The sequence below is a fragment of the Falco biarmicus genome, chromosome 11, assembly GCF_023638135.1.
Source record: "Falco biarmicus isolate bFalBia1 chromosome 11, bFalBia1.pri, whole genome shotgun sequence".
In the NCBI taxonomy this organism is placed as follows: domain Eukaryota; kingdom Metazoa; phylum Chordata; class Aves; order Falconiformes; family Falconidae; genus Falco; species Falco biarmicus.
In genome coordinates this window covers 16,505,589-16,520,118 of record NC_079298.1, presented here as the reverse complement: position 1 = coordinate 16,520,118, position 14,530 = coordinate 16,505,589, and the positions used below count along the sequence as shown (strand labels likewise).

General features: G+C 42.4%; 1 protein-coding gene and 1 long non-coding RNA gene across 2 annotated transcripts in view; one reads left to right on the top strand and one right to left on the bottom strand.

The window, feature by feature from the left end:
* LOC130156725 (vitellogenin-1-like) overlaps nt 1-2,886 on the top strand; it is a 43,295-nt gene extending 40,409 nt beyond the window's left edge. Inside the window, exon 36 of the mRNA XM_056355448.1 lies at nt 2,577-2,886. Coding sequence (XP_056211423.1) covers nt 2,577-2,695 — 119 coding nt within the window. The 3' untranslated portion in view covers nt 2,696-2,886. The remainder of the gene's footprint in view (nt 1-2,576) is intronic.
* The window catches only part of LOC130156726 (uncharacterized), a 102,598-nt gene that overhangs the window by 27,011 nt on the left and 61,057 nt on the right, over nt 1-14,530 (bottom strand). The window contains exons 3-4 of the long non-coding RNA XR_008824575.1: nt 7,855-8,003; nt 5,361-5,607 (exon numbers count right to left, since the gene is read on the bottom strand). This is a non-coding gene — a long non-coding RNA (uncharacterized LOC130156726). The remainder of the gene's footprint in view (nt 1-5,360; nt 5,608-7,854; nt 8,004-14,530) is intronic.

The following is a 14,530-nucleotide window of genomic DNA, read 5'->3' as shown; positions in this document are numbered from 1 at the left end:
GAAAGTCAGTCAAGTAGTGTGACATGACTGCTGTGATTAGGCTGCCACACTATGCCACTGTGCAATACATCAGCAAAAAACACACTGCTGAAATGTTCTCTAGATTATTCCAAACATGGTTTTGTTTTGAAGGTACTTTTACACACACACACTCATGCCCCAGATGCCAGGCCTTCTTCTCCTTTCCCTTACACTAATTTGTCATGGATGCGATGCGTTGTCTAACACAGGTCCAGGCTGAAGTTGTATAAGCAAGGGAGTATAATCCAGCGTGGAACCTACAGATATTTCTGGTGCATTCCTTCCTAAATCTTTTAATGAATTACACAGTACATATACACCTTAGAGGGAAACCTACCATTAGGGAGTATCTACTGAAGTGGTCTCTTCTCAGTGTTAACCATTGTTGGCCAAATGCATTGTTAGCTGGGATAATCCAGAGTAGTTTCACTGAAGACAACGGACCCCTGTGTTGAGTAATACTGGAGAGGAACAGAGTCTTTTATGTCCAATTTTGAACAACATCTGTGTAGAACTTTGCACTTTGCTCATGTTATTAATATCTGCAATGTGCTGAATCAGCCCATAAAAGCAATGAGTATCTCTGTAATAGTCAACTATCTACAATAGCCTATTCAACAAGTAGCACAAAGAGAGTGCTAATAGTTTTCTGACAGCTCCCTGAGATGTGAATAGATGCATCCTTTTATGAAAAGAAAAACCCACCCTCAACAAAAAAAAACTTCCCAAATCTTGTCATATCCATGTTTCACAGATTTCTTTTGTGTGTCCAAGTCTCTGTCTCTGAAATGTCATCACCCCAGGCCACTCACTGCCTCAGAATATTAAGCTATAATAAAGCTGTCTCATTCTCTCACAAAAATGTGTGAGAAAAGAGGAAAATCATAAAAAAAGATATGTTAGTTGTCGCAGCTAGTGCTGCTTTTACAGCAACTGCAGGCTTCTCTGGTTCATTTACTGAACCAGAGACTGAGAAGTCTGCTAGCAGCACTCCTAATCAAGGACTTTTTTTTATTTCTTTATCCTGAGGAGGAGGAGGAAGGAAAAGGTTGCCACGTGTGGTTTTTTAGCAAGACAATTGCTTTTCCTCAGGCTAAGGATCAATAGAAATATAAGGCCAGCCTTTAAAAACTATTCTTTTTCTTTCTTTGTTCGATAACTTGGAGAAGCAATAGAAACAAAATCCTCATCTTTCTCAGGCTGAGAACCTGTATTTGCATATACCAGACAAAGACCTTTTCTCCCCTCTTTGTATGAGAGCTCAGACCTGATAGCCTGCTGTTTCAAAAGAGAGGGACCCCATCCCTGTCACCAATGTAGCAAGGATAAAATGAAGTACAAGGAAGGAGAATTTCCCCTGTTGTCCTCAAATCAGTGAGACTGTAGTCTTAGGAACTTGACTAAGGCAGACATCACTCCAAGTTTAAGTCCACATATTGGTTTACATTTCAAACACGCCACAAGCCCTGACCACCGGGATCGCAGTTACTCAGCGACAACCCAGTTTGCCTAAGGAACTACCACCTACATGTGATCAGGCCCACAGTGTGTCCGAGGGTAAAGAGACATAACAAAAATTAATGTATTTCAAAAACAGACCTCAAACATTTTATAACATTTCTCATTTTGCAGTCTGAAAATACATATTTTTTAAAAGCATCTCCAGCATCTTTCTGGGAAATATTTATTAACCAGTTTATTATGCAAAACATGTGCTTCAGGTTGGACAGTAATATAGCCAAGGAGAGTGTTAGCATTTCAGGAGATAAGTGACTGATACAACCTGAACCCACACAGCAGTCTCCAGCTTTCCCTGTGATGAGAGATGGCAGGTTATAAATGTATTGTCCAACTCGGGGATAAAACAAATGGAGGTAAAATTATGAAAGCTTTACCCATTCTCATTATACAAACTTAATCTAAACGGATATCCTAATATTCTTGCAGATGCAATAATAAACCTCCAACTAGCTAAGAATATTTATTGGGAAGATGAATATCATTATTCCGTTTAGATTATTTCAGCATTAAGGGATATGGCTTATTCAAGCTGCTGTTGATAAAGCAGTGTGGTAAGGTTAATAGTGCAACTGACAATGCTCTGCCAGATTTCACAATATATGGGAAACTTTAATTAGAAGTTTATGAACCTCTGAAAATTCTCCAAAGGGCTTATCCTTCTGAATGAACTTCGGCAAATAGTCAGCTGAAATACGCAGTGATATAGAGCGCTAACATAAAAAGAGATTGCCGATGTGTATTGGTACGTGGTGGTCTTACACTGGTGGTGGCTACCTCCAGCACTTTTACAGCCTCCTGCCTGTTGTCTTTGTGCTTCATGAAATGTTACTCATTTTGGTTTTAGGGAAGTATTATAGTAATTATACCATGGATGAAAATCCTGCTCCAAGTCAGTGAGTCAGTTAGATGTCAGTTGTGGGGGCAGGATTTCATTCTTTACTTGATGAGGGAGTTGGCAGCCATCAAAACAGTATTTCCTTGAAATGTGTTAATTTGCTTGATGCTAGTTAACAATGGCTTCACTCTTCTGACAGATACTGCTGCAAGCCTGCTGGAATGGCAGAGGAGCAGGGATAAGAGATCTGCATCTGAGGATGTTGTGGAGTCTGTGGATGCTGACATTGATTGTACCTGCACTGGTGACTGTAGTTAAGCTAAATGCTTTAGTGTTGTGCTATAGACATACTATACAAATAATTGAATAGCTGGACAGATAAGAAGGGAACATAATAGCTGTAGCAAAATATTAAGAAAGGTGCTTGAAGAAAATAAGCCTACTGCATTGCATCCAAAGTCAAATGCGTTATGTACAGTCTGCACTGCTTAATAAATATGTTGTGCATTAAATAAGTATTCATGTGCTCTCTCTCTTTATTTTTCCCAATCAACAAAACAGTCAGACCAACTGTAATATTATCCAGATATGCTGCTTCCTTTTATCTGAAATATAATTACAACAGTCCTCTCTTAAAATTATGTTCACTAGGTGATGAAAGGAAAACATGATTACGGCTACTGCTAACATTCCATTGTGCAAAGAAGTTCATATTTAGCATACTAAAGAAACAGTAAACATTTGTTTTCTTTCATGTTTTCTGGTAAAGAGCAAAGTCTGTTCTTGGAACCATTCTGCAAAAAAATACATTTTACTCCCAGCAAGACCATTAGCCTTAGTACATTCTACAAAAGAATGAATTGGACTGCTAGACTCCCACTGTAGCTTTCCAGAGAGCTATAGTGTGTGACACAGTCCCCATTTTCATTTGAATTTCAATGGATCTGCTGTTGCATCATAAACTAAAAGTATGAATAGGAACTTTCTCTTTTTGGTTTACCATCTCCTATTGTGTATCTATGAAAATGACGGCTTCAAAAACTTCAGGGAACAGTAATACATCAGGTAGCATTCCAAATACTCCAAAAAAAGTAATATAGAAAAACATTTAAGATCCAATGTAAGCATTGGGAAGCTAAAATACAGCACAAGCAGGACAGTTAGACTGTGTTTAACCAGCGGAGTGTCAGTCAGCTGGCTTTCACTAGGCCTATGCAGAAAGGCAATTCCCTCCTACCCCAGGGGGGACCAGGGATAGGTGACACCTTCAAACTCAGAGCAACAACACAGTATCTCTTCACCTTGTGCACAAATCAGCCAGGCAGTGAGCCACGATATATTTTCCATAACAAGCAATAGCAGCCAGCATGCCCTTCCAGGAGAAGCCTTAGCATGGACAAGGTGCTGTCAGGAAACTGTCATTAAAGAAAATACTTTTCTTTCTAACTAAAAACTGAGCTATCAGAAAGACAATTGAAGACTAAATAGCTGAACAATTACAATTACAGAACAGCATTTCTCAGTGCTCTTCCTTCAAGAGCAGACACGAATAATGTATAGTACTCCTCTCGCTCTCTCAAGCTGCAGCTTGCCACCTTGAACTTGAAATTAGAAAAGACCCAGCTTTTCTCAGTGTACTGCACTTCCTTACTTCATTACTTCCAGAAGAAGGTAAGCCATTATGAGTTTGCTCACACCAGGGCTCGGTAGACTGAGCCCTGCTACCTGCCTCTCTCCTGAAGATAACCTACAGACGGAAAAAGGGAGGTACCTGCCTCTTTCCCTTCCCCCAGCCTTAATTTAGTCTGTAACACTGTGTTTGAGAACCTTCATGTGTACTGGGTGTATATACAGATAGCCAGCACTTTATTCAACAGCTTTTCTTTACGCAAGTACGTTCAAACTAAGACCAGTAACATGAGTTCTCGCACTGTTTCTATTTGTAATAAAGCAGTCACAAATCCCCTCTACAAATGCCGTGTTTTGCTAACTCATGAGAAGTGCTACACTGCAAAAAGAGTAACCCCAAACAAGAGGGGAAATGAAGAATACTGCATCCGCTTTCCTTAAAAAGCACACTAATATTACACCTGGAGAGCCCTTTTCTTCCTGCTATTGTTTTCACTGTGGCTTATGGGAGGTTTGCCATTGACTTTCGTAGGATCAGACTGTCATCTTTAATCCAACACCTTTCCTTTTTAATCCACTTGTTTACAAAAGAGAAACTTTTGACAGTCAACCACTTCAGATAAGACAAGGGTAGTGAAGAGGTGTAGTGAGAGAAGAAAAATGAGCTTTCATGCTCAACTACTATAGCAGGAATTCAGTAACAGCAAAAAGCCATTAGTAAGAGAAGTAATTCTGCTCGCAGTAAAACACAGTCATCTACACGGAAGCATGACACTAATTAACAATGATCAAGCTGGGATGTACAGTACCAAAAAAATACAAGCAGCTCATAAAGGCAAACGCCTTCTCCCAGAAACAATTTACAGACTGTTAAAGTCATTGGAAAAAAACTGGAAGGCAAAGACTGATCAGCAATCCTATATTAGTTTATCCTACAATGATGATACATAATAATACACACTGTACGGTGGTAAAAAGTAATAAGCATGCCAGGCCAGGCCTGTCCCTGCTAAAGCCCAGCTTTGGATCCTGCACCAGCATCTCTGGCTCCCCAGTTAAAGGGAGCCCCAGAACAGAACGTCTCTTTCTGCTAAACTGTTGTGGCTAGGAAAAAGTATCCTGCCAGTCCTGAAATCACACGTGTGCCTTTCCGCTAGCAAAAGCTCCTCTGTTGGCACTTTCCACTGGTTGTGGCGGTCATGGGCAATAACGCTCCCAACAGCAAGATGCTGCGTGTAACGGCTTGAGCCCAAAAGTCCTAAAGAGCCTCCTAGCTCATGCACTGTTCCGGACACAAGGAAAGAAAGGTGGAAATGCCCCACAACATCAGACAGCGGCCAAGGAATCCACTTACCATTCCTCTACCACTGCCGCAGCCTGGGCTGGGGCGCAGGCACGGGCAGCGGGGAAGGCAGGCGCCAGCAAAACCCAGGGATGCTCCTTTCACTGGTCTGTGGAGGGCACGGGTGAGGCACAGTGCTTATTGTTTCCATTTCAAAGGGGCAGCTTTCATTCCTGTCCAGTCCCTGTTTGTCAGTGCCCTCTTGCTGAGACAGCTGAATGCCTTCGACTGACTGAAAGACTCCACTGATGTTGCAGCTCTAAAATCCAAATATAATGAAAGTTAGTAAAGCCTGGGGCTGGCAGTGGGCACAGCAAAGCGAAAGACATAGAACCAGCTCATTTTGCCAAAAGAATTAAAAGCATTAGCAGTACAAGTGTGAAAAAGCCCTTCTGGAGTTTCTAATGCACCACACAGACATTTCCAACCCATCTGGGAGGATATCTGCAGTCCAGATTTAAACTTCATTTGGAAATCACGCCTGTCCTACCTTACAAAGCAAAGCGAAGTTATATCACCTACCAAGTATTAAAATGCATACTTCGCAGTCTGAGCTTTTATGCACTCTACTTTTCATTCCTAGTGCTTCTCAATGATATGAATTAATGAACTCTGGACTCTACAGTAGTAATCAAGGAATATGACCTTGCAATTACAGTACTCCAGTATTGTTTAAAACAATGCACCAGAAAAAAAGACGCAGGCCTAAGTATCGAGTCCTAATCCTGTCTTTGCACTTCTGTAATGCAGTTTTGCACGAGGCCAGGGATTTCTGTGCCTCATTTTCTGCATCTGAAGGATATGACTACTTGCCTACTTGATGGAGTCAGAAATGCTTATGAATTTATAGTCCCGTATGTCTTTTGCAAGTTCTTCAGTGATTCTAGAGATGAAAAGTAAATTTTTCCACTAGATCGCCTAACCACATGAGTATATTTTATTGTTAAGGAAGTTGAAGGTTTTCATTTTCAGATTCATCCAACTGTAAAATAACTATACATTTGGAAAAAATCAAAACAAGGTACTTAATTTGTTCCCGGTCAGCTTTGGTTAAACCCTAGCGGATTATTCGTAAAAGCCTAGAATTGGATCCTGCTATTACAGTGAGATAGGCAAAAGGCTGTTGGAGCCACAGTCTTTTGTATCCTAGACAAAGACAACAAACCTCTTGTCCATCAGACCTGGCTCTTTTGATTCACTAATTTTAAATGACACAGTGACTCTCGGGAAAGCATGGTCATTCTGCTCCAGAGAAAGGAGCTGCAGCATGATAGGAAAGGACAAAACTGTTAATATCAGATCCCTCCTGGAAATGAAATGCCTGCTCCACAGCATGAGCATTAAAAAAAGTAACGTGTGCAATTCTAACCCCACTGAAGTCAATGGTTAAACTCAACAGAGCTAGGCTTTTACTCAGCATGTTTGAATGAGTTATTAAACAAACTTTAGTAGTCCCTAAAAATAAATGTACTGTGTGGATCTAAGTGCAGCTGATGAATACGAAACCTCAGGAATCTAGCAAATACAGTAGTTAAGGCTAAAACCAGAGACAGCACAGAAGGTTGCAGGGAAGTAGCTATTAGTGGCCATCTGAGCTTTATGTAGAATCTCAAGGTCTCTCGTGCCATCTACTGGCTTTTTTGTTTACTAACAATGGTCTAAATCTTTTTCCACCAGATTTATTTAAAGGTCTGATACATTCCAGGCAGTTTTATATAAATTCCAATCAAAGTTTGGTGTGGGGGTTTTTTTCCCTCTAACCTCCACACTGATTACTATTGTGGGTTTTTTTTTTCCTGTAAGTACATTACAATTCCGTACCTTTCTGAACACCATTTCACATTGTCTCCGGAGGAAAAAGACATTGCCTAAGACATTCTCATTTCTGTTATTGCTGGATAGGCAGTAATTACATTGCAAGCGGGGCTGGGAGAACAGTTTACTAAGAAACTCCAAAGCTGTTCAAAAATAGCACTTAAGGTTCTTCCTCTATCAGTGTGAGAAGGTTGTTATTTTGGTACCTGAAAATGCTTTAATGTGCTAAAAAAAATAAAAGATGGTTTTCCCTCTTTTTCCCCGTGCAGCTCACTTAGCTGTAATTCACAGTGAACACTTATATGTCCTAATATTGTTAAATTCACTATCAATCAGATGGGGTTTGGGAAGCAGGAATTATCTCTAGATAGTTCTGATCACAGCCCTTCCCTTCATTATGTGTAGCCTGTTCCTGATGTCCCAGTTTCCCTTCCCTATTTACCTGCGTCCACTGACATGTTCAGCTTCGCTCTGCAAAACCAAGGTGGCACCTCAGCGTGCCCTGGCCCCGCTCCTGGGGAGCAGGCAGCCCCGCCGCTGTGCACCCTGCCCCTCCAGAAACTATTCAGGCACAGTCAAAATTCACATTGTAGCCCACGTTAAAACATCAGCCTGCCGAAGCTTTTGGAGCTTTACAAACTTGCTCTCTCTCTCCTCTCTGTGCTTTCCTTCTCCAGTATCTTTCACTCACCTATGACTGCAAACAGGCTAAGGGCCAGAGACCTGTGTGACACAGCAGGTGGTGTAAAGCTGGGTTGCTGATGTTAGGCAAGGTTGTCCCAGAAGGAGTTTGAACATCCAAGACCTCCACGGATTATTCTGGACTACTCCAATTGCCATCTGCAGAATAGAGGCAAAGTTAAATCAAAACCTTTACAGCAGCAGCAAAGTGGGCTTCATCAGGTTGTGCATACATTTAGTCCAAGTAAACCTGGGTCCTGATATTGGGTAGCCACATTCTCCACCATCTTTGATGCATTTTGCCTCTAGGTAAATTGTGAGTGCGTTGGAGACAAATACCAACTTGGAGACTTGCACCATCAAACCGCAAGTCCTGCATGAAGTCTGCAAGGGTCACTATAACAAATATAGTCCTAAACTAAGGTGCTGAAATAACAGTCCTCAGGCTTTTGCCACATCTTTGGTTTGTCTCACTGGGAAAATGGATCACAGCCCCTTTTGGTTCTGAAGCTTCAGGGCACTTTCATGACTCTTAAAACCTTCTCAGTAATGAAATTAATTTCAAAACACTGTAAGTGGCGACAAACACATGAAATGTTGGGACTAGCTCCCCTCGAACCTATCTCCATTATTTTTTTACACTGTTTCCTCCATGTATCATCTTAACCTTCACAAAGAGAAGTAACACAGCATTCTTTATAGACATTACGTGAAACAATATTTAATTGTCTTGTTTAATAGTGGTCATAGCTGCCTCTCATGCAGTCGAGAATTTACTCTATCTAGAGCTGCTTTGATGCTTTGTTTCCTTGCCAGCTGATAAAGAGATAATTATAGCAAAAGAAAGAGAGCCAAGAATTTGGGCCGAATAAGCTAATATGATAGAATTCTACTTATATGGAATCCTGCTTATGTGGTCAAAACAGAACTATTAATATTCAAGAGCTGTTCGCGACCGTGAGACTCGGGGCACGATACACAGATTAGATTCACTATGGGCATAAGAGACTGACACAGGCTCAGGCTGGGGCTAGAACTGGCAGACAGATCTGTGTCTCACTGTGACCCTAACCTGCCTACATTACTTCAGGCTCAGCGCAGATACCTTGGGATCTCCGCGTGGTGTTTCACCTCTGTGAAATGTGGCTATACCACTTCCACTTGGTGCTAACTTGGACATCTCTGCACCGTGAGCCAGTGTCCCCATTGCCTCGGATATTACAAGACCTGACTTTCACGTGTCTGAAACCAGAGCACAATCTTCTCGCCAGAGCAATGTACTAAATTCCGTACAAAGGAGAGTTAAGCACTTTAAGGTGGGATCTGAGGTATCTTCCCCCTCCGGCCTGACAGCTACCTAGACTACTCCCCAGGAAATGCTGAAGAGGTGGTTATACGCACCCCATTTCCCAGGGCCCTGAGCTCCCTGGGAACAGTTTTCCATACGTGAAATCATCTTCTAGGTTCTGGCAGCTACGTTGCCCCTTCTGAAACACAGCTGGCAGGTGGTGGGGAGGGGAAGAAGACTTACATCTCCAGTGGCTGTCCAACGCATTAAGTCACTGCATGAAAATAGTTGGAAACCGCAGTTCTATCATCGAATGAGCATAATCACAGATACCATGCTGTTGTGGGGCTTACTGATAGAGATTAAGGGGTGTAGAGGGAAGAAGACCTTGTGTGAGGCTTTTCACGCCCTACGTGTGAGAAGGGGCTGCGTCTCATGGGTTTCCCAGCACTTCTGAGCAAAGGCTGTTCTTTAGAGTGCTGGAGAGCTGCACAGATTGTGAAAATTAGGCATCAATAGACTTTGTTATTTGAGGGTATAAGAGGGAGTATTAAGGATTTCAGTCCTGTATATAAGCACCTACATCGTATCTAAGTCTTTTACTTTTCTCCGTGAAGCTGGGCATCAGTCTCTACCATGCTGCAGCTTCACATTGGAAAATCCTGATGCGACCAAGCTGAAATGCTCCAGAGGAACTAATTGGTGACCTTGCCTGACAGACCAAAATAAATCTGGCAGGCAGGTTGCCCGCTTTGCCAAGTCCTCAGATCCCCAGCTGCAGCCGTGCGGATTACACAGCTTCCTGGGCTGGGTAAGGTTGCCAGCTCCAAGTTCAGCAACCAGCCAGCTCCCCCACGCTGCCTCCTGCCTTCGGCTTGGCTCTGCAGGCTCCCAAGCTTGCCCAGGGCCAGCTGGTTAGCACCAGGCAGACAGGGAACCTGGCACTCTCCCCACCTTTTGGCCAGCTGGTGGATCAACAAAATGGATTGCTCCACTCATGAGAAATGCTGGGATGCCGACGCCTGCCTCCTGCGCAGAGCGAGACGCGATGTGACAGCCTGGCACTCCCCGGCCTCGCAGCTCCGTCCCGCAGCGCTCTGCCTCCCCTCCTCGCCCATGCAGGGGGCAGAGGAGCTTTTCGGGTATGGTGTGATGAGGTTATTTCATTTACATTTCTGAAAGGTTCTGAAGCCAAAACACTAATTTTTTTGTACATTGTTCAGCAGCCCAAAGCACTAATTTTTTGTTCAGCATCCCATTCCAGCTTTCTCTTGATGGGTAGTCCCAGGTCAGCTGAATTAAAGGTCAAAATTTAGGTTACTGGCACAGGCAAAGCTTGTGCTTTGTGTGCTGCTCAGTCTTACCAAACCTGCAGCTTTACAAAAGCACCTACAGGGAGAACCCTGAACTGGCCAAGGCAGAGGCATAGCTCAGAATATAGTATTGATTTATATGATGTCAATATAAATATAAGTGTAATTAAGAAGGATTTCTCATTTCTTTCAAAGCTTCTAACACTAATTCTAAGGCTAAATCCTTTATGGTACAAACATTTGAATTGTCACCTTCACTCACTTGCTGCACGTTTTCAAGATGGCACTGAAGAGCAGTTAGTTGTAATAAGTTTTTGCTCCTCTTGAACTCCTGCCTTATCACTAGCATCCTTTTGGACAACAGTCCTTCCTTAAATGTCTCTGATCACCATTTATGTATGTAACCGGTTTGTTTTGAGATTAGGTGATGAGGACTGTATGCCTGAACTGCCTTATATATAGCAGCAATATGAATATTTTCTGTAATAGTCTCCACCACTGTTCCAGACATCAAGTCCCCTTCGAACTGCAGCTCCATACGAAGCATGAGACGAGCATTACACTGCCACAGCAGCTTACATTTGCATAATCTCTGATAACCTCTGTGCTGTAGACAATGCGAGATTTTCACTACTGCTAGCTGTAGATATACTTGCTTATCCAAGCTGCCCAAAACTCATCTTTTAGCTCAAGAAGTCCTCCATCCACTAAGGCTCTCATTACACTTCTACTGTTCTACAAGCACTTCATCCTAAGGCAATCAAGATGGTAAAAAATAGTACTTTTTAAAAAACCAATGGCCTTGAGTGAGGGGGTGTTTGGAATACAGATGAAGGGGGATCACCCAGGGTCGGCCCCTCAGGAAGACACCTGATAATTTGCACATTACATAATTCTTGAATTTTAATAATTTCCTCAATAGTTGCACTAATAGCACTGAAACCTTTGAACCTCACCATTTTCCTCCACATCAACACGCAATCTACAGGGGAAAAAAAAAAGTTTCTTCTGCTGCAAAAATTTTGGTCAATCTTTATAAACACTGTATGAGAAATAAAATATGTGGCATAGTCTGCCATACTATTTCAATGCCTCAAGTCTGAAACCTGCAATAATTTTTCTGAATGACAGGTGGAGAGGTTGCTTACTTGGTTATCACACAGCAATTTCACAGCTACTGGGTTTCATTACCCCCTTCCCTCCCCAAAAGATTTCCTTTTTATGAAAAGACCTTTCCTACTTTAGGTTGTTCTCTTTGCCCGAATTCTTCATTATGCTGTTCGTAGGGCTTATTTTTCCCTTGTTAGGCAGAAAACAGAGTCATAATGAAAGCGCTACATAATCAAGTGTGCCTCAACAAGCTGAACAGATTCCTGCAGCAAAGCCCCAGGAAACCTCGCTGCAGCCCCCCTCTGCTCCTACCAGCTGCTGCTGCCCTGATCTTCTAGATAAGAGACTTTGTGATCCCTGCTATGGCCTTGCCTTTGAGGGAACGGAGCAGCAGGAAAGCAGGCTTACTCACACTTCACTCTACCTCTAGGTGAGAAGAAGCCTCCTCTGAACCGATACATGCTCACATCAGAAGCCGATAAATAGGCCCAAACAGTAAATCAAACAACAGAGTTAAATAAGATCCATTAGCCGTGTTCCCTGCAGCGCGCCCTTCTTCTCTGGCTCCCAGGGGTCCATCGTTTGCAAACTCACTGCCACTAGCGAGCAAACATGGCCAAGCCATTTAACAAAAGAAATCTCTACATTGATATGCAATCGTTTTTAATTATGGCTTCCTGTGTGAGAAGGAGCCTATTCTATATCTAACTGTACTGTCAGGAAAGATGCAGTAGTATCTTTTAACAGCCACACGAATATCAGCCACACTAAAAGTGTTCACAGTTGCAGCTGTGAGAAACCACATTGCCACTTCATTACATGTGTCCCTAAATACTTTATAAATATGCAAGTCAAACACTCTTCTCAAATATTCGGGTAGAAATCTGGTATACACCGATATGATTCAAACAAGTGCAAGTGAAAAACAAACTAGATACTTTCACCCTGTGGAAAAGAATTATTTTGAAAAATGTATTCACAGTCATCAGTCGAAAGGTTTACCAGAAAACCATTGAGATCCCACTCTGGGAATCTCCTATTAAAGGAGGCGGCGATACAATGAAACATCCAGACTGACTCCCTCTACAAGGCACTTGCCTGGCTTTCATCTCATTCTGAATGAGCACGTTGGCAGTTCAAGTCTCATTCAATAGCTCTTTATAATGGCTTCAGGTCTGTTTCTGGAGTTAGTCGTTATCACATAATATGGGCATTTAGCTGTTCAGCAGTAGGGTACAGAAGGTAGTTTCTAGTGTAACAAAGTGAAATGAAGAAAGTAAAGAACACACACAATGCATAAGGAATAACTCAAGATGCAATTTAAACTATGAGGAGGAAATTTTTTATTTTTTTTTTTTATAATTCCTTGAAACCTTTGTGGAGGTGATTTCCCTACTGGAAAGAAATGATAGGCTTGGAAAGATCCTGCAGTCATACAAGCCTGCGGAATTGGTATCAAAGCTCAGAAGCTGATGAGAGTCTGTTCTCCCCTTAATGTAAGCATAGTGATATTTTTCTTCAAAGGGAGGTCCAGCTTCATAACTGCAATGAGATACAATTCCACTGATGTCTCTGGAGTTGCATCTGCTTCTGGTAGCAGTAAGTGTGACAACCCCCAGCATCAGGATTTTCTAAAGATTAGCCCAGCAAGCACATAAAATATCAAAAGCTACAGGAAATTTTCAGCATTTTCCTTCAGCTCCTCAGAAGGGAAGTTGTCAAAGTAGCTGTCTGCTAAACATATCATCTGCCTTACTATAGAAAGAAGGATGTCAACACTGCATGTCAAATCCAACCCTGAGATATATTTTTTAACGGGCAGGATCTGACTTAGACAGATCCCAAATCTCTCTGCAATTACCTGCATCTGTAGGAAAGGCACAAAAGGATTTATCTTAAAGAGCTCTCAAACTATTTTCCAGTCTTGCTTTTTGTGACAGAAGCAAAGTAAAAATCTTAGGAAAATATTTTCAAAGGTATTGTTTGAGGAGATTGTATGTTTTAGTTGCTCCCAAGCCTTCACACCAGCAATAGTGGCACCCAGGTGGCCAGTGACAGTTTGCTCTCAGTCACCACCTCTCCTGGGGCTCTGGTGACCCTTCCATTAACTCCAGCCCTCTGTCAGCACCCAGACACCATGATACATGATGGCTTCCAGGGAAGAGCCTCCTCAGAACTGGGCTGGTGCCACCAGAACTATTCATCTACTACTACAGCCTCTTACCTTCAGAAAAAGTGTTTGGAATGATGCAACGTCAATTGCGATGACTATCTATCTGAAAACCTTTCCTAAGCCAATGACCCTTCAACCACAGGAAGGAAGAGCACAGAAACACAAGCATATTAAGAGAAAGATAGACATTTACAAGATTTTTCAGCTTGACCAGTATAATGCATCGAGTATTCTGGCAGTCCCCTGACACGGCCATCAGGGGACATGCCATGGCCGTGGGAACTGACACCGCTTCCTGAAGGCAGTGCTCACACGGGCACAAGAGGCAAATTAATTCATTCCTGACAACACGGACTATCACCTTTTCCCTGCTAGTCTTTCTTCCCACTCAAAGCATATTTCAAACACAGGCAGCAATGTGACCTACAGCCCAAACTCTGCTACAAAATCTCTAGCTTCCAGCAGCACTTCCCACAGGTGAAGGGAAGTCACGTCAGCCAGTTGTGAGAGTCACCACTGGTTTCCCAGGTTTGTTTTTCACATCCCACTGCAGATGGTCACTTCAGAGCTGTATCCAACTATTATAACTAACTACTTACACTGTATTAGCCCAAGAACAAGTCTACAGATGCAAATTAGTAATGATGACACTTCAGAATCATGACATCTGATCCTTCGCATCCTTTTGTGTGTGTGTGTGTGTCATTTTTGTACCTACACAAGGTATGTACAGCACCCTAATGTGTCTTTTCACAAAAAAAATCATGAACGTTCACAGAGTGGGGGAAAAAAAAGAAGCAAG